Below are 27,001 nucleotides of genomic sequence, written 5' to 3'. Positions count from 1 at the left end.
ACAGTAAAATATGGTGGTGGTAGTGTGATGGTCTGGGGCTGTTTTGCTGCTTCAGGACCTGGAAGACTTGCTGTGATAAATGGAACCATGAATTCTGCTGTCTACCAAAAAATCCTGAAGGAGAATGTCCGGCCATCTGTTCAGGACCTCAAGCTGAAACGAACTTGGGTTCTGCAGCAGGACAATGATCCAAAACACACTAGCAAGTCCACCTCTGAATGGCTGAAGAAAAACAAAATGAAGACTTTGGAGTGGCCTAGTCAAAGTCCTGACCTGAATCCTATTGAGATGCTGTGGCATGACCTTAAAAAGGCGGTTCATGCTCGAAAACCCTCCAATGTGGCTGAATTACAACAATTCTGCAAAGATGAGTGGGCCAAAATTCCTCCACAGAGCTGTAAGAGACTCATTGCAAGTTATCGCAAACTCTTGATTGCAGTTGTTGCTGCTAAGGGTGGCCCAACCAGTTATTAGGTTTAGGGGGCAATCACTTTTTCACACAGGGCCATGTAGGTTTGGATTTTTTTTCCTCCCTTAATAATAAAAACCTTCATTTAAAAACTGCATTTTGTGTTTACTTGTGTTGTCTTTGACCAATATTTAAATTTGTTTGATGATCTGAAACATTAAAGTGTGACAAACATGCAAAAAAATAAGAAATCAGGAAGGGGGCAAACACTTTTTCACACCACTGTGTGTGTGTATATATATATATATATATATATATATATATGTGTCTATATGTATATATGTATATGTATATATATAAATAAAACAAGGCGGCACGGATGGTGCAGTGGGTAGCACTGCCGCCTCACAGCAAGGAGGTCCTGGGTTCGAATCCCTGTCGGCCGGGGCCTCTCTGTGCGGAGTTTGCAAGTTCTCCCCGTGTCTGCATGGGTTTCCTCCGGGTACTCCGGTTTCCTCCCACAGTCCAAAGACATGCAGGTTAGGCTGATTGGAGAGTCTAAATTGCCCATGGGTATGAGTGTGTGAGTGAATGGTGTGTGTGCCCTGTGATGGACTGGCGACCTGTCCAGGGTGTATTCCTGCCTTTCGCCCAATGTATGCTGGGATAGGCTCCAGCCCACCTGTTCAGGATAAGCGGGTTAAGATAATGGATGGATGGATGGATATATATATATAACATATTTAGCCGGAATATAGACATATAAATAATATTGGTTAACATGATTGACTCAGGCCACTTGGGGTGAGAGAGGGGGCGTTAGAATATTTTCACAGTCACAAATTTAACCCAGAAGAACCCCCATATGTGCCTCACACACTTTAGAATTCTGCTGAAGTTCCTCAGTAGACTTTAACATCCATTTGTACTCATTAAAGGTACAATAGGTAATTTTGGACTTCTAACGGTCAAGAGAGGAATAGCAGCAACAAACACCTTCAAAACACAACACTGTTTATCCCTCCCTCTTTTCTGTAAATGCGCAGACGTTTAAACTACATTGGCTGTAGCAATTACAACCAATTTTTATAAAAGTTTCATTTTCATTTGCTGTCAACTGTATATTTTGAAACCCGAATTATACTATAAACTAGACTATGGCTAAACACAGGCAAAGTGTGAGTCAACATGTCAGTGAGCCTTTTTCAATGATAGGAAGGAATTTACAATGAACTTGTAACAATGTTTTAACACAAAAATCTTACTGATTGTACCTTTACGTCCAAAAGTAACATACTGTGCTTTAGGCGCCATCTTGTGGTAAACTGAAAAAATACCTATTAGTTCTCCTGTGCATTCACTAATTTTGTCTAAAGGTACTGTATGTACCAACCAATCCAACCATTTTACTATGTCAATAAGATGTCCTGGGCCCAATAATTAAAAACTTTGTTGAGGTAGGATTTCAGTAATCGGAATAAATCTGAAAATTTTGCATTTCAAAACTAGAAGCTGTGACCTTCATTCTTAAAATTGAGATAAGGATTTTGTAATCCAGTCCTATCTAGGATTTGATGAAATGTTGTTTTTGGCTATTTCAAATTTCTAAGGTTTATCTGCCTGTTTGGACTGCCTACTTGTTATAAAACTTTTTCCTGTGACTGCGATTACATTTTGGATACACTTTGCTGTGTCTGTTAGTCCCATTACCAAACTATTTCCTGGACTATTGATTATCTACTACTGATTGTATTACTTTCTACACTCCTGTTTACCAGCATCCAACCTTTGCCTGTTTGACCTGCCCGTTTTACAATAAAAACTTTTATTGGAAATTCTGCAAGTTCGCGACTGGTTCCATTGTTCTGAAGCCTGACCAGTTTTGATACTGAAAATCTGGATTCAGTGTGGATTCAAGGTTGTACGGAACTATTTTATGCAATGACAATATGCACATTAATAGGAACACAAAGCCTTACAAAACAATAGCCATTTTAAATTGACAAACAAAAATAATATTTGCAGAAAGAACCCCACAACACTAAAAGTGGTCTAAAGAAAACTGCCTTAATTAAAGATGTATAAATCCTTATGAAAATATATTGTTATATTTCAAATAACTCAGAATATATTCTGTCTTGTTTTTGCAGCTACCCATGAGGCAATTATTTTAGAATCTATGGCAGAATGGCAGAAGTATTCCAAAGAAAACTCTTAAAAATGTGTAAATGCTTTGGGAAAAACAAGGTCACAGTCCTTCCTCAGAAAATGTTGTGCCAGCATCCAGTTGGATGGTCAATGAGACAGTCTGTAATGAACCATTACCTTAACCAGGGTCTTTTGAAATGTAAAATCATTATGCTTATAATAGCTGTATTTGTAAGTTATTTTTTTATCAGGGTTTGAAGTTATAGTGTTTGGAATTATTTTTATCCAGTGAGACATTTCCTGATAGTACTACTATCAGGAAATGTCTCATTGGATAAAAATGGGGCCAATGTCTGTGGGAGGTAGTCGTGATGTAGCTTGGCAATAGTTACCACATTATACTTTTGATGCAGATTTGTGTAATTATCATAATTATCAAGCAAGACATTTATGATTGAGGGTAAACAAATTAATGTTGCAAATAATATATTCATTTAAATAAGTCCTTTGAGTTAAAAAAATAAAATAAAATATTGCAAGTGATTTTGTGCATGTTTCCTTTGATACTTAAAACAATGTTTTGTTTGATACATTTGACACAAATCAGATTCTGTTGCAGATCACTGGCAAGCAACATAGAGAGTGCCAGAACATATTAATTGGCAAACTACCTCCATGCTACGTCAGGACTGCATACAGAAAGCGACAGGGCACCAACGTCGACCCTATGTTGCTTTTCTCATTGTGCCGTCTGAGTTGAATCCTGAAATTAGACTGACTTTAGCCAATCTATTGTGTACTAAAGCAGAGCAGATGGAAATGACGACTATGCAAATTAGTTTACACATTCTCCAACATGTTGGGCCAGTTCTGCAGACACAGATTAAGCCTAGTCCTACAGTAGACTATATTTTATAGAACTAAGATTAATCTGTTTCTGTGAAACCGGCTGGGCCCAATCTTTTATGACAGGAGGAGTGCTTGTAAATATTTACACTATTTCAGGTTGCCATCCATCCACCCATTACCTCACTCACTTATTCCTTAGCTGGAGCTTATCCCAGCATTCATTGGATGAGACCCTGGACAAGTTGCCAATTCATTGCAGGACACACACACTCATGCCTATGGGCAATATAGACACTTAAATTGGCATCTTTGGACTGTGGGAGAAAACCAGAGTACCACACAGAAACACAGAAAGAACACTCCACACAGAAAGGTCCCGGGTCTAAAACCTGCTCTGAGGCAACGGTGTTATCCACCACTATTTCAGGTTTCCGAAACACTCTGATTTAATAAAGAGTGGCAAACACTATTACACTAACAATATTAACAGAGCAGAACAGAAATAATACATTATTTGTAATCCATCTCAACCTGCAAGACCACACTGGGCAGCCAGCCTAACTAGCAAGACCACATTAGTTGACCGGCCTAACCAGCAAGATATGCGGGAATCACCCAATATGGATGTAAGTACCCTCACATTAAAGCTGACAGTCACCATTTCGCCCTCATAGGCATTGTTTTATTTTAAATCTATGGTGCTAGAGTGAACTGCCTGTGTATGTATGTATATGGGTGATTTCATTATTTGGGTGCAATTTAGCCCTTGTCACTCTTGAAAAAAATAAACATAGAAAGAAAAACTCTAAGAAACCATTAAAAAAATGTGTTTACCCATCTCAGATAATGCTGTCCCATTTTTACTTTTAAGTTTTCTTTGGTGATGGTGGCTGTATTTTGCTCAACCCTGTTACCAAAACGTATGCAGTTGTCTGAATAAATATTTTGTAAAGTGTGTTAAATAAATCTTTTATTTTCCACACAAAAAAAACCCCAACACTTTTTCGGCAGGGACTGATGCATTAAGGGATCAAAATATGAATCGACATATGACTCACTTCCCAGCTGTCTGTTTTGTGTACTGGATGACAGACTATTCCAGAAACCAGCAGACGACAGCTGAATCACGTGAAATGGCAGGGAAGGCTGACAGGAGATTCCAGCACTGTTCTCAAAAGGAAGTCAACCCAATAATCTGTATCCGGAAGGGCCTCCTTCATGGATGTGAACCTAGAGCAATAGTGACTCATTTGCAACAGTGAATCATTTTCAAATACTGTACTGTAAAACATAAGCAGTTATTACGCTGACAGTATCAATTTTTTGAGGACAATTATTATTTGCGCTTGGTCTGCATGTTTGTGTGTGTGTGCGTGCGTGCGTGCGTGTGTGTGTGTGTGTGTGTGTGTGTGTGTGTGTGTGTGTGTTCGCGCGCGTGTATGTGTGTGCAAGTGTGTGTCATAATGGAAATCCTGTGAACAACCTTTTGAGATTGTCTTTACACTGTGTCAGTTTACCACTTAGCCTGCTGATCACTATAATCATCCCAAAGCAAAGTAACAACAACAACGCTGAAAAAACAGTATGCCTGTAGTTTAGTTTAAATACACGCCCAGTTTTCAGCTTACATTCCGACTATGAGTTCGTCCTCGGTGTGAGGAACTGGTTTAGCGACATTGATTTGAAGTGTTCTGAAGGGATAAGGCGGAGAGCACCAGACGAGTATCGCGGTTTACTTAAAACAGGTATAATGCTTCAAGTTTGCAACTGTATTGGCTACGCAAGTTTCAGCTGCAGGTAAATATGGAACTCATGTCGTTCAAGTTTTAGACTTAGCACTAGTAACCTACTAGAACTGTATATAATGCTTTGGCGTCTTCATTGCCGAAAAGGAAACAGACTACTGTAAATTCGCTTCTCTTTTGCATTGTGGTTATCGCCGAAAAGTAGCCTACAAACTCAGCAAACGAATTTTAGTTTTTTGACACAACACTTAAGTTTTCTGAATGGAAACGAAACCACTGCTCACTGGAAGCACGGGCCAAAGATCGGCAGACTACGGCTTTTGCTCTGGTAACCCTCCAAAAGCAAGGCGGCTGTCATACTCAGCGTCTGGACATTCCTGCTATGTTGACTGGGGTAAGTTAATTGCATCAAAATCCATTTATAGTCACCTCCCGACCGGTTGTACAAACATTGCCGTGCCGGAAGTATTTCCTCTGGTAGACTTGTTGATGCGCCTGAAGGTGGAGAGCGCACTTGTAACATTACGCTTCTGTCTGGAGTATACATTTGAGAAGGTTATGTTTTAACTCACTTACAGAAGCGCTGGTCGACTGTGTACGAATACAGTGTAACTGCCAACAGGATTCCTGCGTTTTCAGTGTCTTTACAGCAAGATACCTTGGAAAACCTGAGGTAGCAGTGGGAACTCACCCGTGACCTGCTGTAGCCTGTACCACACTTTATAATGATGCCGGAAAACCAGTATTTTTTTTAAATCCCATATCCCAACATTGTCTTGCAGAAGAGATTTTGCAATCAGGCAATTGTAATTTATTGGGATCATTTTCACTCAGTAGCTAAGGTGTTGCTTGTCCAAAAACTCCACATGATTTCTGCACATAGAAATACAGAGTTTTTGACGGGTGAGAGATCAAGTATCCTGCCTATTTGTGCCTGATTTTTTATTGCTAGTTGCCATCTGAAGATAGGCACTATAGTACCAAATTTGTGAAGCACCCCTGTGTGCTTTAAAAATACATCTATAGCTGGATTTCATATCCTGGTGCCCTGCTAAATTCCCAACCTGGCTCTCTCAATTTGACACTTAATCTCCTGATTCAATTGGCAAAAACATTGTTCTCTCCCTGTCCACCTCAGCTGGTGTGTGGTGAGCATTCTGGTGCAAAATGGCAGCCGTGCATCACCCAGGTGGGTGGTTGAAGCAAGTGTCCCCCTCATCATCGTAAAAGCACGTTGAGTCTCTGAAAAATGTCTATAAAAGTGCTACATTATCTACCAGACAGGCATAGCCATACAAAGCATGTGCCACTTCTACATCTCCACAAGTTTAAGATTTTTTGTTTTTGTACATTCACTGAGCACTTCATTAGGTATTTATTAGACATTAGTCTTCTGCTGCTGCAACCTATCCACTTGGCAGTTCGATGTGTTGTGTGTTCAGAGATGCTCTTCTGTAGTTATTTGTATTGCCAAATACAAATAAATGGCTGTTCTGGTTGTTGATCAGAGTGGTTAAAAAGTAAAACAGGATTCAAAGTTGTTGTATTCTGTAGTATAATTTCAAGATCACTGTCTAGTTCATTAGTTAATCAGCCAATATCTTTTTTCCTTATTAAGAAGATGAGGGACTTCCCATCCAGCAAGCTGTTGTGTTCATCGAAGATGCCATACAGGTATAATTAAAAATTTGTTTGGTTAAATATTTTCTACTACTTCTTATTCTACAACTACTACTACTTCCTATTCTATGACTACTACTACTACTTCCTATTCTACGACTACTACTACTACTTCCTATTCTACGACTACTACTACTACTACTTCTTATTCTATGACTGCTACTACTTCTTATTCTATGACTACTACTACTACTTCTACTGCTGCTACTACTACTACTACTACTACTACTGCTGCTACTACTACTACTACTACTACTACTACTACTACTACTACTACTGCTACTACTGCTACGACTGTAATACTACTACTACTACTACTACTATTTCTACTCCTACGACTGTACTACTACTACTACTACTACTATTACTAATACTACTAATGGTATGTGTATACATACAAGGGGTGGCCTGTATTGTAGTGGTTAAGGCACATGACTGGGACCCAAAAGGTTGGTGGTTCGATCTCCAGTGTAGCTACAATAAGATCCGCACTGTCGTTGGGCCCTTGAGCACGGCCCTTAACCCTGCATTGCTCCAGGGGAGGATTGTCTTTAATCAACTGTATGTCGCTCTGGATAAGGGCGTCTGCCAAATGCCATTAATGTAATAAGCATTGTAAAGTCCACTCATTGGCCACTATACCGTATGCATAAATTTTGATTTGGTATAGACCTGCCAGAGATGTGGAAGTACAGAGTCCATCTGAAGGGGATATACACAGATAACAATGATCGTTTGTGATTTGTTCTGGAAAAGGGGTATAAAGCTTGTGCCTGTACAACATTGCATGGTAATTGACCTGCCGTGCTTTTACTAGGTATGTTTCAAACTTTAAAGAATAGAGTTTTTCTCTGTTAGCAAGTTAAACTTTGGAACCATATTTTTTTTACTTTACAAAGGCCCAGATTCCTGCAACACCATCTAGAATGGGGCAGGAGTGGAATCTGGTGTTGCCTTCTGAACACCACTGTTGTAAACGGCATGTGTGGGCTTTGTTGTCCTGAACAAATACCGTTCTCCTCTCATGTCTTTCATTAACAAGGTATTATTTTGTACAGAAATCAAGTGGCGACAGAGAGCATGTAACCACATACCTGTGGATACATTGTGCCTATCAATACTATTTTAATGGCCATAGTATTGTTCCATGTTTTACCCATAGTATCGATCCATCAATCATCGAGTGGATTCACGATCCCTTTGGCTGTATAGATGGTACTATTCCAGGATCTATCAATGGTAAGCTACAAAAGACGACAATTTTGTAAATGTCTTTCAACCAACCTCTATTCTTCACTATTTTGCATAATAAATGATGACTGCCTACTATTCTTGATATACAAGGAATTTTTTTACGTTTCCACACAGTTCATGTATGACATTTGAACCAATGGCCATTACATCCAAACAGAAACCTGAGTTCTACATTGTAATAATGGAAAAGACATGGCTTGTACGTTTGGCTGTAGTATCTAGCACAAAGTTCAGCCTGGTCTTGAACACTGCTCGGCCTGGTGAGCCAGTGTTCAAGAAATGTTTCTCCTTGAGGCAAGAATAAATATTTTGGTTATATACTGGAAATAACTGCCCTTGTATCACAGTGGCAGTGTTTCAGCCCTCTTCTTGAGTAAGGTGTTTGTTCTCCATTTCCAGGGGTCTGGGTACAGTTATTGCCCTCATCCTGGTCTTAGCCTTCATCGAGAGGCCGTCTTCACTCACGGCCTCCTCTGACCTTCGCTACAAAGAGCCCCACTGGGAGCCTGCGTGTGGCCTGACCGAGAGTATCGAGATGTTCTGCTTCTTGGTCTTCGCTCTTGACCTCACCCTGAAGGTGCCCACCACAACCCAACACTCCACAACTCTGCATTACACCAGTCCTTAATTGGCAGAATCAGGGAGGTTACATCTTATGGTTACATCATCATAGTGGGTATCCTACACAGGATAATCCTTGGTAACTACACTGGCTGAAATATGTAATAAAACAATGCCGTAGCACTGTGCTGGGACCAAACGTGGCTTACTTCCAACAAGGCTATTAAAATCAGCTTCTTAATGAACTCATTTGGGAAATTTGTCATTGGTCCTGCAAATCTTGTAATCTCAGCACAATTTGCAGCTGTTTATTAAAAACTCTTTGAAACGGTCTATATGCAATGGTGATACAGCAATCGAAACAACTAGTCCTCTTGTGCAGGGTTATCTGATTGGCTGGGATGAGTTCCGGAAGAACAAGTGGCTGATTGGCTACATGGTGGTCCTTGCAGGATCTCTCATTGATTGGACATTGTCGCTGAGCATGGTTTGCGAAGAGGTGAGCAGGATCTTTTAACTTTTTAACTTTTCACTTTATGTCTCCATGGGAACAGAGAAAGAGAATACATAGACTTGTACGATCAGGTTAATTTAAACTGATTCAAGCAAGGCTGCTTTCTTTATTGTAAAGGAATGAATCAGTAATAAGGCACATGCTGTGAGAGCAATTCCCCATGATTTATTGTGCTTTACAGTGCATTTATAAAGGCTGCAGATATAGGCTGTTTTTGTAATAGGATTGTTGTAGCCACTGTGCACTTAAAATTGTATCTCAAACAATGTTTCCCATGAAATTTTCAGCATTTTAGAATCAGAAGACTTATTCGTCCCTTCTTCCTACTTCAAAATTCATCACTGATGAAGAAAACCTTGAAATGCATCAAAAGGACATTGCCGGAAATTGCAAGGTAGCCACACTGATATTCTTTATCCACGCTCTCCAAGCAAGTTTTTGTGCGTATTTATGAATGGTTCCAAAACATAATACATCAAAATGGCCTTTTGGAACCCGTGTTAGGCATGCTATTTTGCATGGTGATAGACCAACGCTATGGAAAGGGAGCCCTATGTTTCATAACATGTATGATCAGTTCTCAGGCAATGTACATTGCTGGGAAAAGTATTTGTCCCATTCCTGATTTCCTCTATTTTCTTGTATTTTTCACACAGAATGGTTTCAGTTCTTCAGACAAAATGTAATATTAGAAAAAGAGAACCTAAGTTAACACAAAACACATTTTTAAAATTACCTTTTAAAAAAATAAATAAACATATGAACACCCAAATCACCCCTGTGAAAAAGTAATTGCCCCCTTAATCTTAAACTGGTTGCACCACCTTTAACAGCAATAACTGCAATTGAAAACCTCCTATAATTCAGACAAATTGATACTGTAGGTTTGGTATTGCACCGTCAAAGGAAACTCCAGAAGAGATGAGAAAACAAGTTGTTGAAATATATCAGTCTGAAAAGAGTTACAAAGGCTTTCTAAGACTCTGGAACTCCACCAAACCACCATTATCACCAAATGGAGAACAATTGGAACAGTGGTGAATCTTCCCAGTATCACCAATATTCCTCCAAGGTCACAGTGTCATCAAATCCAGTCACAAATGATCCCAGAAGAACATGACAAGGTCCTGTAGACCTCTCTAGCCTCAGCTGTATCAGTGTTCATGAATAGAGCTATGAATAGAGTGTCATGAAAAATATGTTATTGCAAAACCAGATCTTCAGACAAAATGTAATATTAGACAAAGGGAACTTGATTACACACATAAAAAATACATTTTTTTTTTTTTTAATATTTATTTTTTTATGTGTGTAATCAAGTTCCCTTTGTCTAATATTACATTTTGTCTGAAGATCTGGTTTTGCAATAACATATTTTTCATGACACTCTATTCATAGGGCTTCGTGAGTGTACTTTCGAAATTGTCCTGGTTACAATGTGAGATTTCTTGCACTACACAAAGGAGTGCTGTGTATTCCCTGAAGCTGTGAATGTGATATCCCTTCTGACTGACATGGTTCTTTCGCCGAGCAGTGCCTCACTGAATCTCTCTCTCTTCCCAGTGTTATCCTCCTCCTGGCGCTGCACTTGTGTCTCTTCGCCATGTTCGGCATGCTGCTGTTCACCAGGGGAGAGGTGATGTCAGTCCTCCGTTAGCACTTTAACATGTGAAAAAAAACCTGTATGCTTGCTGCAGGATAGTTGAAGTTTTTTTATTTTATACTTTAGCAAACTCTACTGGTGTACTTAAAATGTATGCACTATGTCTGCGGCATACACAATTCTGTCATCTCAGAAGCTTAAAGCATGGGGTATTTATATAGCGCCTTTATCCAAAGCGCTGTACAATTGATGCTTCTCATTCACCCATTCACACACACACACTCACACATCAATCGACATTGGCTGCCATGGTAGGCACCAACTAGTTTGTCAGGAGCAATTGGGGGTTAGGTGTCTTGCTTGCTCAGAGACGCTTCGACACACTGAGCGTGGGTGTTAGACGACGGCTCTTACCTCCTGAGCCAATGTCGCCCCGTGTATATATACGTATGCCGCTACTTCAAAGTCCAGGGCATGAGAGCAGGCCTCTGGGCAGGCAGTGGGATGGTGGGGGCACCCTGGTGATGTAATCAACAGAGAGCTGTGTTCGAATGAGGGTGCTCGTCATCGTGGTGGGAAGTAATGGATGGATGCAATTCTATAGGGGTAACTGGAGTATTGAGTTTCTGATTTTTGCCAATAAAGAGGGATGTATCAGGAAGATCTCTTGGACTGCCCTTGACACGCTCTCCCTGTGTGCTCATTGGTTAATACGTTGTTGTTGATTTGACTTGCTATTGCCATCTCATCCTGTTCCTGGGGTGTTGGTCACAACATCAAAGCTCACTGCCACCAAGTTCACTTTTGTTCTCCCTTTACTTATTTTTGCGTTTAGGACCCAGCAAAGAATGAAGAGTGGAGGGTGTATTTCAGGAACTTTCCTCAGTCACTGACATCGTTACTTGTGCTATTAACCACTGCAAATAATCCTGATGGTATGTACATTTCATTAAGTGTGGTTTTAATGTTGAAACTCTTATCATGCTGTGACCAACCTCACTCTTATAATTGTTATAATTAGAGGCTTCAACATTTGCATCACTCGAGTGTTTTCTTTTTGTTGCTCACAGTGATGATACCAGCCTACTCTTTAAACCGAGCGTACTCCATCTTCTTCATCCTCTTCAGTGGGTTTGGTAAGCACAATGAATATTTCACATTCACTGCTTTATTCTACAAGCTGTGGATCTCACACATTATGCTATTGTGCATTACAGTACAGTTCACAATACACAAGTATGCCACTGTATGATATATTGGCAGCATTTACTTTAGCAGATGGGAATAATGCTTCATACATGTTGACACCATACATCAATAGGTTACACCTACTGTATGTTCAGCTGTTATAAGCTGGATGTAATGTTTAAGTCTGGTCATGATAAGGGTTAGAGCCATTATTTAGAACTAATAACTGAGGAATTTAATGTGATGACCCTCTTGAAGTAGTGGTTCAAAATTATCCTGAGCCTTTAAAGCATTTAAAAAAAAAACTATTTTTTATTATTGTTTATGCTTTGGTGGAATATATGAAATGCTCCATTCTGCTCTATCTTTGCATTGTACAAGGTTATTTGATTTTGGAATTCATTGTCTTTCTTTTAGGAACCTACTTCTTAATGAACCTGCTCACTGCAATCATATACAACCAATTCAGGGGATACTTACTGGTGAGTTGGAGTCTCAAAAGAATTTCACTTATTTAATGAGTATGTTCTTTATGACCAGTGTCCATCATATATTTCTTTACATTGTAGTATTCATTGCAGGATAACAGTTAAGACCAAACTGGGTAATTAGTGACATTTGAATTGTTGTGCTGTTTATTGAAACTCTTTTATATTGTACAGAGGCCTCATTTATAAAGATAGGTAGACACAAAAACAATGCATACACCACTTTCCACATCAATTTGAGATTCATAAAGACAGAATTCAGAACAGGGTCCATCTGCTACACAGATTTTTGAGACTGAGGTAATTGGTGACTCCAATGGACAGGTAGTGAAATAACTCACTTTTCACTTTTCACTAATAATCCAACAGCGAATTAGAAAGGCTTCTAAAAATGTATATAGCTGAAATTTAGTTTGAAGTCTATTGTTTTAAATAAAACATGGTTTATGTGGTGTGCATTGGTCTCAAATAAATACATAAATAAATAGTTCAGATTTTCCAGAATCCATGCATGAAATGACAAGCCTCAGTGACATTTATTCAGTGTGTGTACAAACATGGTTCATCATTAGTGGCTTCATCCCTTGCCAATGTCTCCTCCACTCTAGAACAGCCCTGGTGCGGCTGTATCCCCTGTTATAGAGAGCAGACACTCAGGGGGAATCAGCTAGTGTCCCCTGACCTCCACCAGAGACAATTACGCCTAGCCACTGCGCAGGAATGTGCTTCTTTGCATCCATTCATCCACTCTAATATCCGACCACTTCCTTTTAATTTTCCAAATTGTTTGACCTTCTGAGCTGGCAGTGTTCACAGCTGCTAATATTCTGCAGCTCCACAAATGGCCTTTTATTGGTTATGCCTGATTTTGGGGCTGTTTGAGGACAATTCCATGCCCATAACTGTAAAGCCCCATGAGTATGAGAAAAGCTGTTCATTATTCATTATTAAATGTTTGTTTATTATTACCATTGCCACAACAATCCAGTCCATCAAGTTTCTCTTCTTTGTTTTGAGGCCTGACTTCTCTATTATCCCTGACGATTAATTGGACTGACCCCATGATTTATATGCATATAGTATTCATTATCTTGGACTTTCCATTAACCATTAACTATTCTCACTCAACTGACTATGCCCCAAACAATTTTTTAGAGAAGGCCCGAGGGACAAGCGTTTCCAGCTCAAACTGGTTTGCTGCCATGAAAACAACAGAAGTGCAGGTCACTGCCTCTTTCAAGCCTGAAAGGAACGGTGTCATCACACCGTGATTGGCCAACTGGGGAACACACCAGGCTGCTCTCAATAATCAATGAAGAGCCAATCCCCACAGCCTGAGCTGCAGGTGAATCAAATCACCCTCCAATCAGCCCAGCGGGAGTTTGATCTGCTGCAAACCGAAAACAGAATTGAGCGAGACCCCGAAATGAGTGAAAATGAAAATAGGTCAACAGGAACTACCTGGCAGCACCAGAGAATGGATGACCGCTACATAAGTGTGGGCTAGCGCGGAATACTGGGCTTGCACACATACACATAGTTTCAAGATGATTGTGGGAGAATTGTGCACAAATTTTTTTTAACTAGGATATTTTTCACTGTATACAGTTTTCCTTTTAATATGCATGAAAGTGCAGAACCTCCACAAAGTTTTAGAAATGAGGCCCCAGAGATGTTACCTTTTATCATTTCCCACATATGGCCCTGCTGTTGGGCTTGTCCGTGATTATGAGGTGCAACCTCCTGTTTGTCTTACATTTCCTTTTTGTGGTTCTCACCTTCTCATCCGTTTCTCATTGTTCTCTTTCTCACAGTTCGTCTCTGTCTTTGTCACTGTTGTGAACTGAAATGAATGGAGGATTTTCTGAGTATAAGTGAGCATTAGAGCAAACACTGGTTAAGCATGTACCCTTAGTTAGGACTTATTTCTCTTTGGGGGTTGCTGTCTGGCTAACTAATAAGATAAACAGAAAAACTGGTAGCTTTTGACTAAAAGCCTCAAGGTGTTTGAGGCAAATGCTACAGATACAGTAGCAACTAGCTTTTAAAATAGGTTGGAGTAGTTCTTAATCAGCAGCCTCTCTTAATGCCATAGGTGACTCTCAAGCATGTTGTGCAGACCCTTGTCCTCTCCCTTGTCCTCCCTCCAGATGTCCATCCAGACGTCCATCCTGAGGAGACGGCTGGGGATCCGGGCGGCCTTCGAGGTGCTGAGCTGCCCAGCGCAGGGAACGTCTCGATCTGAAGACGATGTGTAAGATTTCAGTTCTGTTCAATTGTATTTGTGTAGTGCTTTTACAGAAGTCTGTCACAAAGATGTCCTTTTCAGCTGACTCCTCCACTACTTTTCCTCAGCATTAAAACTGCACTGAGAGTGAAAGCACTGTGGTTCTCAAGTTGTGGAACTGAACTGAAAGTAGATGAATACTAGGGTTCCCACAGAGGCTTTGGCTTGTTAAAAAAAGTATTAACCCACCAACAGTGGCCAGTGAAGTGTTAGTGGGTGTGGTTCTCTGTAGTGGGGTTTCCATTCAACCGTTTTTATGCTAATTTTACATTTTACATTTTAAAATTTACCTGAGTGGAAATGCTTAAACTTTGAAGAACCGGAAGTTTTAGCAAAATTTAGCAAATAAGTTTTTACACTTGTCTGAAGTGGTTGGCGTATCTACACTCAGTGAGCACTTTATTAGGTATACCTGTACACTAGCTTGTTAATGCACATATCTAATCAGCCAGTCATGTGGCAGCCACTAAATGCATAAAAGCATGCAGATGTAGTCAAGGGGCTCAGCTGTTTTTCAGACTGGGGAAGAAATGTGATCTAAGTGACTTTGACTGTGGAATGATTGTTAGTGCCAGACAGAGTGATTTGAGTGTTTCAGAAACTGCTGGTCTCATGCACTTTTCACGATTTTCACAGTCTCTAGAGTTTGCAGAGAATGGTGCGAAAAACTGAAAACATCCGGTGAGCTGCAGTTCTGTGGGCAAAAATTTCTTGTTAGTGAGAGAGGTCAGAGGAGATGGGACAGACTGGTCGAAGCTCACAGGAAGTTGACAGTAACGCAAATAACCACAGTGGTATACAGAAGAGCGTCTCTCAACACATAACGCATCAAACCTTTAAGTGGATCGGCTATAGCAGCAGAAGATCAAAAAGTCTAAAAATAAGTCTAATAAATGCCTGATAATGTGCTCACAGAGTGTATAAAGAGACAATATGAGAAAGGGTGATGAATTATGAGGTGATGGGGACCTAAGTCACATACTCCAGAAAGACCAAAAAAGGGAAGCTGGCTCCAGCTGGCAGTCTTTTGATGACTAAATCTCTCTTCAGAATATTCGCAATGCAGTAGTTGAAGCACACTGATTCACATTCTGTGTTGCTGTCTCTTCGGAAATTCGCTCAACATTTGTGAAACATTTGGATGGAAAGGTAAGTTATGAAGCCCAGCAGTAATGGTAGTTCTCTCATATGGGCAGGGCGAGTGTGAAGGTGGAGACAGTCCTGCAGGTGATGACCCTGGTGCAGACAAAGTCCTACTACAGACAAGCGATTGTCGCGGTGAGCAGGGCCCTGATGCCTCCAGGCTACATTACATTACATTACATTACATTTACAAGTGTCAGAAGTGACCACATACATAACAATTTAGACCCTGGAGATGAATCTGATGGGAATAAATGTATAATTTGGCAAACAAATGTGTTGCTTTGGCAACAAGCTGTTGTGTGACTTGTCCGCGGAATCACTAGTTACTAGTTTAGAGATACTAGTTTACTATTAGACTATTTGTTGTTTTATTTGCATATGGAGAGAAGCTGGATGCTGTAGTAACAAAGCACACTGTCTCTGAACTGTAAATGTGAAACATCGTTCTGTCAGCAGACACTCACAAGACACTTTTTCGCCAAAGCACAAGTTAGCATTTAGTAATTTGGTGGAAATCCCTCATATCCACCTCTTTCCCGGCTCCAGAAAGTCCGGCAGCTGCCCGCTGGCGACATCCAGAGGGAGGCCTTTCAAATGCTGTTCGATGAGCTGGACACAGACAGGATTAAAGAGGTCCAGCCCTCTGTCTTGCATCTCATTAGTCAATCGATGTGTGTGTTTGACTGTTTATCGCTGTCTGTCTCTCAGTCCATCACTGTGTCCGTTTGACTGTTTAGCGCTCTCTGTCTCTCAGTCCATCGCTGTGTCTGTTTGACTGTTTAGCGCTGTCTGTCTCTCAGTCCATCACTGTGTCTGTTTGACTGTTTATCGCTGTCTGTCTCTCAGTCCATCACTGTGTCTGTTTGACTGTTTATCGCTCTGTCTCTCAGTCCATCGCTGTGTCTGTTTGACTGTTTATCGCTCTCTGTCTCTCAGTCCATCGCTGTGTCTGTTTGACTGTTTATCACTGTCCGGTCAAGCTGGCCAGAAAGCTGGTCTAGCTGGGTATGAGCTGGTCAACCAGCACCATGACCACTGTGCAGATAATTGTTATATTTTCTCTTCTTCTCCAGCATCCTCCACTGCCAGAGTACAGCTCTACTTTCATGCAGAGACTCCAGTTCATCTTTAGCCACTACTATGTGACGGTGGCAGGGAACATCATTGCCCTGGTCAACATTGTGTGCATTTGTGTAAGGTAACCCGTGCTGGACACATTTCAGCTTCCGCAGGTATCAATGTCACCACACTTTCCTGGCATTATGTAACCAGAGCCCTTGAGCTGTCATCAAAACCTTGGTGTACATATACAGGTGTACAGTGACACCTCGTGGTCAGCGGTTTGGTTGCTGATGTACTAAAGTACAAACGCTTCTGGAGGGAAAGACTCCGGAAAGAGAATCCTTTCTCCAGTTTGGAAACAAATACACCTGGAAATGACGTTTCCCCCAACAACATAACAATGTCAAAATCTTTCAGAGGGAGAGATTCACTTTCACTGATGATGACAGATACTGGCAACTTTGCAAAATGAACAAGCTCTAATAAAGCTTTACTGGTGGTGTTATCTGGTGTCATTAATCACAGCACCTTACTAGACTATCAATGCCCTGCAATCGGAACACCTTTCAGTTCTGTTGTATGTACCTCCATTACTTTAACCCCACTGTACAGTCACAATGACCTACTGCTGCTGTCACAACAAAACATTCGCCATGTATCAAAAGCTGTCATCCACACAGACAAAACAAATTGTGTTCTTTAAGTGCATTCAATTAGATTTATTGGAGGGACAGTAACTGAAGTTAAAGGTCCTTAACTGTTAGTCAGATAGCCCATTGTACTGCTTGTAATTGAATTCAGTTGTCTTGGCATAGTTCCCTGCTGAAGATATCCGTTCAGTTAACCTGATAACATACCAACCATTGAGTTAAGATTGTGGCAGTAAATGGGGTCAGGCTGACGGACACATTTTCCCAGGCTGTGAGAAAAGTCTCCTGGTGAAAACTCCTGACTTTCTCCAGCTATAAGCAAACTGCAGTTCAGGGTATTTGTGTGTGAAGTCTTCCCTGTGTTATCTTTCAGGTCGTACTCTTGGTGGAGTCAGAGAAGCCTCTCTCGGAGAGGAATGACTATGCTTTTGAGGTAAATGCAGATTTCTGCTTCTGGGATGGTACAGCCCAACCTCCCTGCTGAGTGCTGCCGTATCTTTATAATAAAAATACCTCAACCAGCCAGAATGCTTGCCAAGAACTACCTTCGTTTGGGAAAGCATGGCAGCATAATTTGAAAGTATAACATGACCATTTCATGGTCCTGTGCTTTGGTTTGCCACCCAGTCTGCCGGAAGCTAAATGTAGCATTAATTCAACAATGAAGTAAAAACTGTGTTCTATGAATGTTACTCCATTAATCTCCAAGACTCAGTAATACTTTTTTTTCATGATATTAAAGGTTTGAATTTTGTTTCCAGGTCATCAACTGTTTCTTCATTGTAGTATACCTGCTTGAGATGGTGCTGAAGATGTTGGCATTTGGAGTCAGGGGCTATATTTCTTACAAAAATAATATATTTGATGGCTTGATGACAATCATCCTTCTGGTAAGTGACTGGTTTTAAATGTCAAGTTTAAGATTATATATACATACGCAGACACAGTGTGTGTGTGTGTTGGGGGGGGGGGGGGGGTGTTACTTCTATTTAGAGTTTCACTTCAGTGGGCGGTTGATGATGATGATGCATGGCTTGAGTCACTTTCATGCCATTTTAAATAATTGCATCATTTTAGTGGAAATGTCACATGCTCATACAGATGTACTTTTATGTTTTAATGTAATTGTTCATTTTCATTTGGATTGTCTTCCTATTAACCTTGTCGATTATCTTTTATATCCTTGAACCCAAAGGCTCTCCAGATCTCAATATTTGCCACATACAAAGTTTCATATCCTCACTGGTGAGTTATTTAGGTTATTTTTCTTTCATGTATTTAATTTGCGATAGTTACCTGATCAGACATTTTAGGAATGTAGTTTTATGGGAGCACTGCATGCAATACACTGAACACAGCTGTTTAGCACAACATACATTACAGCACTACAGAAATCTACTGGACTCTATCCCCATCATGAGATATCCATGTACTATGCACTACTGAAATGCACCTTATTACCTCCTGTCACTAATACTGTTATTGTTTTGTTCTACTTGTTGATTTGCCCTGTATGCTGTCTGCCTGTGTATTTGTCAAGTGATTCAAGTGTATATGTAATGTCACATCATAAATGTGAGCTCTCCAGCTGTACTGGAACAAATTCCACCAGCTTGCTGTGTGCCAATAAAAGCACTTGATTGATGGTTGATTGATTGATTGATGAGCTGTTGTACGTGGCCTGATGCGTGTCCTGTGCTATAGGTTGTCTCTGTGGGAACTGGTCCGCCTGGTCAACATGCTCATCATCTTCCGCTTCCTCAGGGTCATTCCCAACATCAAGGTTCTCGCTGACACATTCACACATCTTAACACTTCTCTGAACGTATCTTGCCCTTCTCCTGTGTGGTCAACAGCTGTGACTCAAACTGAAAGCAGTTGCCTAGTTGCCTAACTGCCTGATTAGTCACTGTTATACAGAGGCGTTTTCGTGGGGTGTCTAGGCAGCACGTAATGAGACAGGAAACTTTGAAAGCAGGAAGTCGTCAGAGTCAAAGTAACGTGATTAAACGATGCATGGTTACAAGGCTGAAAAACTTTAAATACGTTAATGTCAGTGTGTTAAGTAATTATATTGTAGTTAAGAAGTTAAGAACAGAATATCGAGCTTGTTGTATACTTGCACTTTTGGACGAACTCTTTTACAGTTCTGTGTGAACTTCACTCCTGTTTTCAGTCACCATTCATTTAAAGGAAGTAAGAAGCCTTACTTAAGAGGTTAATCACAAAAAAATCCTACCCGGCCAAGGAGACATGCATGCTGCCTTCAAAAATGTCCAGATGAAAGCACCTTAGAAGGCATCATTTTTTTCACATTTTCCAATGGGACCAGACTCAATGCTTCCTGCCTTAGAATATTGCCTAAGAAGGCAGCATTTTTTCCATTTGAGACGCAGCCAATCTCCCACATCACACCCTAGTCCTCTGAAGGATACCATGCTACATTGTGAAATGTTCTGTCAGTTCTGTTCCCTGGGAAACCGTGTAGGATTGGTTTAGTTTCTGAGAGGTCTTGTAATTTGGCGCCACCCAGTGGAGAAATCTTGTTAAAGTCTCTGTTCGTTTGCCATGCCGTAAAATCATCCATATAAACAAGTGTTCAAGATTTTTTATTTTTGTAGACACCTGAAATATATCAGTTCTCGTCTCTGTGTTATTATTTTACATTTGCCAATGTAGTATATATATGTTTTTTTTTCTACAGCTGACGGCCCTTGTAGCCAGCACACTTGTGGATCTGGTGAAAAACCTCAGAGCTTTTGCTGGAATTTTAGTGGTGAGAAATTCCACAGCCATCCAGCTCTTATAAAAATATTTACTCTCTAAACCCACAATGCTTTGAATATTTTTTTTAAAATATGAAAAATTCCTTTCATGATTTCTCCCTTGTGTCTGAAGGTGGTGTACTACATGTTTGCTGTCCTGGGAATCTGGCTATTCCAGGGAGTAATTCCAGCTCCAGGGAATATGAGGTACATCTTAATGCAGAGGCCACAACAAAAAGCTTATATATTGCTTACCATTGCTTTTGGTTCATCATGATTATTAAAGATGAAGCACTGGATGATGGACTAGTCACAGTTCAGCTTTAAATATATTTAAAAGAACAATATTTGTTATTTATTTTAACAAATGAGTCAGCCTAAACTTCACAGAGGGCCAAGTTCAGGATCCTATACATCTGGCCTTGTGTTTGTGTTCCTGTAGCCTGACCACTACCAACTTCAGCATAGAATGTGGCACATACGAGCAGCTGGGCTACTGGCCTAACAACTTTGATGACTTTGCTGTGAGTACCAACAATCCACACACCTGAGCAGCAAAACTGCAAATAAGCTGCTCAGAAGAATTTGCTGTATGGGAGTATGTATTTCTAATAATTAATAATGAATAAAGTCATGGCATAGCATTGCCATGACTATTGGCAATTGTAATGTACCACCTCACATCTGAAACATATTTTAAGTGGCCTCTAAGCTCCACTCTATAATTTCTTCTTCTTCTTCTTCTTCTTCTTCTTCTTCTTCTCCTCTAACTTGGATCAATATTATGACCATATATAATGACAATGTATTTTTAGACCACAGTGCCAATTACAGATTTAAATATTCAAACTGCAGTTGGCAGCAGTATGGTTTTAACCAAGCCCTCAACTGTGAAATTGATGTTTTGGATTTAAAGGAGAATACTGTAATTGTGGCTCTTAATCTTAATGATAACGTATCTGTTATCACATTTAATTTCTAAGTAGGTTATGAAATGAAATTTCAAGCAATGCAAGCAATGTAAATTGAAGTATATTAGGTATTAAAGCAGTAGTGTGTGTATTTAAAGAGTGCCATTTTGGAGCTTTTAATGTGAATACACATGGATGCAAAAGAAAATATGTCTCAGGAAATGTTTATCGTTGAATTTGTATGTCAATACTCACAAGACTGATAGTGCATATGAATATTTACTTCTGCTTCTTTCCTGTGTACACCTAGTCCACCCTGGTGCTTCTCTACAACATCATGGTAGTGAACAACTGGCAGGTATTCCTGGATGTTTACGCCAGATTCACGGGTAGCGGGTAAGCTGAAAAGATGAACCACAATAATACCTTATTCGACCTTATGATTTTATGAAATACTGTATTGACATAAGGCGGCACGGATGGTGCAGTGGGTAGCACTGCCGCCTCACAGCAAGGAGGTCCTGGGTTCGAATCCCCGTCGGCCAGGGCCTCTCTGTGCGGAGTTTGCATGTTCTCCCCGTGTCTGCGTGGGTTTCCTCCGGGTACTCCGGTTTCCTCCCACAGTCCAAAGACATGCACGTTAGGCTGATTGGAGAGTCTAAATTGCCCGTAGGTATGAGTGTATGAGTGTGTGAGTGAATGGTGTGTGTGCCCTGTGATAGACTGGCGACCTGTCCAGGGTGTATTCCTGCCTTTCGCCCAATGTATGCTGGGATAGGCTCCAGCCCCCCTGCGACCCTGATCAGGATAAGTGGGTTCAGATAATGGATGGATGGATGTATTGACATACAGTTTGCAGTGTTGCCATGTTTCATGGAGATGCCTACTCTTTTTTTATAATTTGTCACTGTAGCTCCCTCCACCAAGGTAATCCAGGTGTATTGCTTGTTTTGTAAAACCCATTAAATGTATGTTTAAAAAAAAAGTATAGGCACCTTGAAAGGCAATATATTAAGAGAATATCATTCACTCAGTGATCACTTTATTAGGTAGACCTGTACTCCAGCTTGTTAATGCAAATATTTAATCAGCCAATAATGTGGCAGCAACTAAATGCATACAAACATTTTTTCTGATCATATGTCAGAATGGGGAACAAGTTTGATCCAAGTGTCTTTGACCGTGGAATGATTGTTGGTGCCAGACAGGATGGTTTTTGCTATACACTGAAGACAATTGAGTTTTAGGTGAAAAGATATACATGAGATGACAGATCCGAATTCCAGCTTTTATTTCCTGGTATTTTTAGTCTCGATTTGTTAAACAACTTAGAACAACTTTTTAAAATATTTTTTAGGCCTTTTTTCAGCTTTATTGGACAGTATAGTATAGAGAGAGAGGAAGAATGGGAGCGAGAGAGAGGGAAAGACATGCGACAAATGTCCGCCGACGTCGCGGCTCGCAATGAGCATGCGGTCAGTGCTCTACAGGCTGAGCCACCCATTGTTAAACAACTTAGAACATATCACCTTTTGTATCAGACCACCCAATTTTTAGGTGAGTCTTATATTGTATTTATTGTTGCTCATGTGCATCCTGTTAAATTGATTGGTTACACAATAAATAGTTCTGAATGTCTACTCTTGGTTTTAGCCTTGCCTGTGATGACTGCATGTCTTAGAAAAGATACACCAACATAAAGACCAGATAGCTGTCTTTGGGAGAAAAGCAAGCCATTTTTAAGTTTAGACAAGAGGGAAAATCGATCAGAGAGCATTGGGGATAGGTTGTACAGCAACTTGAATGTCCTGAAAAAGAAAGAAACCGCTAGCGTACTGAGCAACAGACATCGAACAGGTCAACAGCAGAAACATTGTGAGAAGAAGAAAAACCCCAAAACATCAGTCAGTGACATCAAAAACACTCTCCACAGTGCAGGGGTGCAGGTATCTCAATCAACCATTTGAAGAAGATTTAGAGAGCAGCAATATAGAGGCTATACCACAAGATGCAAACCACTCTTCAGTAGTAAGAATCGGAAGGCGAGATTAAAATGTGCTAAAAAGTACGGAAATGAGACTCAAAAGTCACAACACAACAAAGGAGTTAATTAAGGAGAAAAAGTGGAAGGTTTTAGACTGGCCAAGTCAATCACCAGACCTTAACCCAATTCAGCATGCATTTCACATGAAGAGGGGATTGAAGGAAAAAGCCCCTGGAAACAAAATAACAACTGAAAGAGGTTGCAAAAGCATCAAAAAGAAGAACGTAACAGTTTGGTGATGTCAATGGGTTTACAAGCTTGATGGAGTTATTGCAAGCAAGGGATATGCTTCCAAATATTAAGTATTATTTACTTTCATTTACTTTACTCTAAAAAATGGGTGGTCTGATACCAAAGGCACTATGTTCTAAGTAGTTTAACACATCTAGACTAAAAATACCAGGATATAAAAGCTGAATATCTGAATATTATCTTATTATCTCAAACCCAAATGTATTCAGTGTATTGCAAAAACAAAGGAATTGGCCTTGCTGTTCCAATACGTTCCGAGGGGACTGTATATTCCGTGCAAACCACACGCTAACAGGTATATCTGCACTCATCCATGTAGCTTCCAACTTGGCATGCTGCCATTCTCTAAAAAAGCATTATAGGTGCTGTCACAACAGAAATGTTGGGCAAAATCCAATGGGAGCGTGTGAAAGCAGACACAGCTATTTTACTGTATCCTGAATTCTTGAGCATTGTTCACACGTTAAACCCTAAGTTCAGTCTTGTCTTTGTTTTCAATTAACTGTTACTTTTTGTTGTTATTTCAGCTTTATCGTGCTAGTTTAGACAACCACCAAACTTTATATTATAGCTATCCTTTATACTGTAATGTGTTTTGGGTACTTTTATTCAAGTACCATTTTTGAAGTATTATTCTTGTCAGGTGACACTAGGGAGCAGTGTAATACTCATTTATAGTATTCCCTGGCTTATAAAACTGCTGTCAGTCATACTGTACTGAGCAGGTCTCTACAGCTCCATACACTCAGACTCTCAGAACTGGAATGGCTTGTTACTGTACGGCCGTTTGAGATGGTATTCAGGTGGTAATGAAAAGTCCTGAGGTTCACCAGAACCTGTTGACTTTATTTCCGTCTAAGACGGGGATGTCCTGTTTTAAGGTACACAGCCTGAATGTTTTTGTTTGCTGGAAGGCAATTAGATCCTCTAGAGGTCGCAATTGTTTTGAAATTACTAGGTGCTATGTAGGAAGAAATGAATTTAACTTTCAATTCTTTACTCTTTTTAATTGAGTTGTAATGACTTATTTTATCTTAAGCTGAAACGTATCAACTTAGTATGACTGGCATTTATGTTTCATAGTGCACAATATACAGTATACCTTATAAGAAGTTCTTGCAACTTCTGTAAAACTATGAAGTATGATTCCAGATTCCATTGCAGTAAAACTATTTTTTAGAATGCTTTTAGCATTCTAAAAGTATTCAGAATGTTATACTTTACTGTACTTAATGAATACATTATTTATGTAAATGTCAATGATGTGTCCCTTTCCTGCTGTCTCAAGGTGGTCAAAGCTGTACTTTGTGGCCTGGTGGCTAACCTCATCAGTCATGTGGGTGAACCTGTTTGTGGCTTTGATTCTGGAGGTATGTACAGAGCCTGAAAACCTACAGACTGTTGCACCAGTATAACATAGGTTTGATGTCAAATTAGGGTCCACACTAAATGTAACGTTCTAACCACTTAGTTTAAAAGTAAAGTTCGGTTACACAGGTCACACTTGCCAAGTTGCTACATTCATGCTACGTCTTAGCTAAGTTGACCGTTAGCTAAAACATTGTGGCATACAGTGACCTTTCTATATTCAGACCAATCACGCATTTTAACTTATGTTATACTGGTGCAGCAGGCTACTGATCTAAAGGGGAAAAATATCCAGATGCAGTTCAATGTAGAAAAATGATAAATGCCATTTCTTCCCCTCTTCCCATATAGAACTTCATCTATAAGTGGGACCACACCAGCTCTGCATCAGAGATGGAGAGCACTAGATTGCAGACAACAGTCCAGCTTATGTTCAGGTAGGAGAACACGCATGTACTTCAATTGGTTGAGTTAGCTTTGAATCTGCATTTGCATTTGAATTTGGATTTGGCTGCATCTCTTAATTGCTTTACTTATTGACCCAATCATGATTAGTTCATCTTTAGACTTCTGAGATACAGTGCGGTTGTTCTGGCTTTTGGCTTGCATTTGTGACATTGTGCTTTGCTATGGATTTGGCTGCATTAGTGAAGTTAAGGACTCGAGACGGATTAGCTTTTCGGTTTTGATACGTTAGACTGGCTTTTGTCTCCTCTGTGTTCCTTATGGTGGTGCTCCTTCCTCTTCTGCATGATGTTTCTACACCCATTGTGACCTTGGAATTATAAGGTTCTATCTTTGTTCTGAGTGGTTTTGAGATAGTGAGCTTCAAATATGGGCTCCAAGCAGATACAACCTTTTAAATTAAGCATTTTTCATTTCATTTTTGTGTACTGATATTTAGTGCCCTATTAACAACATATTGTAAAAAATGTCAGTTAGAACCTTATAATGCTTAGGTCTCACCACACTGCAATAAACTGCATGGATCTGTGTGGCTGAAATCGCAGGAGAACTCAATCATGGTGTTAGCGGCAATGATTTCCGTGGGAATTGTTGGTTTTCTGGGATGGTTAACATAAGCAAAAGGTCCATGCAAATACGCTAAATTTGTCTTATTTTGTGTCTGTGCCGTTCATCAGAGAACACATACAAGAGCCTACTGAGGAGGAGCTAATGTGTCAGCTGTGCCAGCACCCCCACCTAAACCTTAACCAGTGACAGCATCTGCACAAACACCTCACCACCAACACACTCTCCATGCCCCACGCTGCTCTACTACACACAATAGCACATTGGTGTAATGGTGGGAGGTATCAAACGGGTCTTGACTGCAAGCTCCATGTTGGTCAGCTGCGGGCTGCACACTGGTCATTTGGCCTCCTAAGTGAACCAGAGGTGTGAAATTGCAGTTCAATCGTGCACTTTATTCTCTTTTTTTATTTGATTGAGTATGTTGACAGATGACAAATGTATGCCGATTTGCTCATATTTCATATTTAAGTGTACTCAAAGCCAAAGTCTGGGATGCTGTATTTTTAAATATGCTTTAATATGCAAAAAGGGACTACTCAATTTCTTAATCAGTGGCTTGTATTCAGTCAACATTTGTCATTTACTTTGACACATTTTCTTCTATCATGGCTTGGCGACTTGCAATCACTGTGTACTTGCAAGCTGTGAAGAAAGTCGTTTTCTTTTTAATTGTTTGTCACAGTTAAGCACAAATGTCGATTGAATCACAGCTATAGTGTGTAACTGTGTGTGATGATATAGCCCATAGTCTGCATTATTCCAAAGTTTCTGACTATCTGACTGAATTCATGCAGTACTTCTTTTATTTTGCTTACCATTGTTTTATCCGCACTGTTGTTTCATTGAACATGAATTTTTAAAACATGTTAAGCCTTTTATTTTTGTGATGATGACATGCTGTTTTAAGAAGGGAATTTTAAAATGAACAAGATGCACTAGTTCTAAGTTGTTAATTTCATTAACTGCCAATTGTACTGTATGTTTCACTGTATTTGGGTTCCTCATTACTTATGATAAAGAGGGGGGTGTGAGTTCTAAAGTC

At 40.1% G+C, this 27,001-nt stretch overlaps 1 protein-coding gene across 4 annotated transcripts; it reads left to right on the top strand.

Moving 5' to 3' along the window:
* The first annotated feature begins 5,051 nt into the window (after positions 1 to 5,051).
* tpcn2 (two pore segment channel 2) lies at positions 5,052 to 27,001 on the top strand. Of its 4 annotated transcripts, XM_061245517.1 has the most exons (26): positions 5,528 to 5,545; positions 6,290 to 6,340; positions 6,770 to 6,825; positions 7,994 to 8,070; positions 8,485 to 8,662; positions 9,029 to 9,145; positions 9,448 to 9,554; positions 10,724 to 10,796; positions 11,599 to 11,698; positions 11,834 to 11,899; positions 12,369 to 12,433; positions 14,590 to 14,693; positions 15,923 to 16,004; positions 16,419 to 16,505; positions 16,946 to 17,065; positions 17,958 to 18,017; positions 18,346 to 18,474; positions 18,780 to 18,829; positions 19,289 to 19,367; positions 20,289 to 20,360; positions 20,483 to 20,556; positions 20,792 to 20,873; positions 21,571 to 21,656; positions 24,845 to 24,926; positions 25,276 to 25,361; positions 26,067 to 27,001. In XM_061245517.1, the coding sequence occupies exons 2-26, from the start codon at positions 6,319 to 6,321 to the stop codon at positions 26,143 to 26,145; spliced, it is 2,133 nt and encodes a 710-aa protein (XP_061101501.1). In that variant the 5' UTR covers positions 5,528 to 5,545; positions 6,290 to 6,318; the 3' UTR covers positions 26,146 to 27,001. The 4 variants fall into 4 exon arrangements, with proteins under 4 accessions (XP_061101500.1, XP_061101499.1, XP_061101501.1 ...); XM_061245516.1 differs by lacking the exon at positions 6,290 to 6,340 and having other exon boundaries at positions 5,052 to 5,545; positions 6,773 to 6,825; XM_061245515.1 differs by lacking the exon at positions 6,290 to 6,340 and having other exon boundaries at positions 5,052 to 5,545.

The sequence above is a fragment of the Conger conger genome, chromosome 6 (genome assembly GCF_963514075.1).
Source record: "Conger conger chromosome 6, fConCon1.1, whole genome shotgun sequence".
NCBI classification, from domain to species: Eukaryota; Metazoa; Chordata; class Actinopteri; order Anguilliformes; family Congridae; genus Conger; species Conger conger.
Note: the sequence above shows the minus strand (reverse complement) of the source record. Positions and strands in the feature narration are given on the sequence as shown.

Bases quoted from the DNA above. Each gene is read 5' to 3' on its own strand.
- tpcn2 (XM_061245515.1), top strand. From the start codon at position 5,413: ATGGAAACGAAACCACTGCTCACTGGAAGCACGGGCCAAAGATCGGCA. The intron at 12,434-14,589 runs GTGAGTTGGAGT...TCCTCCCTCCAG, and splicing joins AATTCAGGGGATACTTACTG to ATGTCCATCCAGACGTCCAT. The intron at 18,018-18,345 runs GTAAATGCAGAT...TTTTGTTTCCAG, and splicing joins GGAATGACTATGCTTTTGAG to GTCATCAACTGTTTCTTCAT.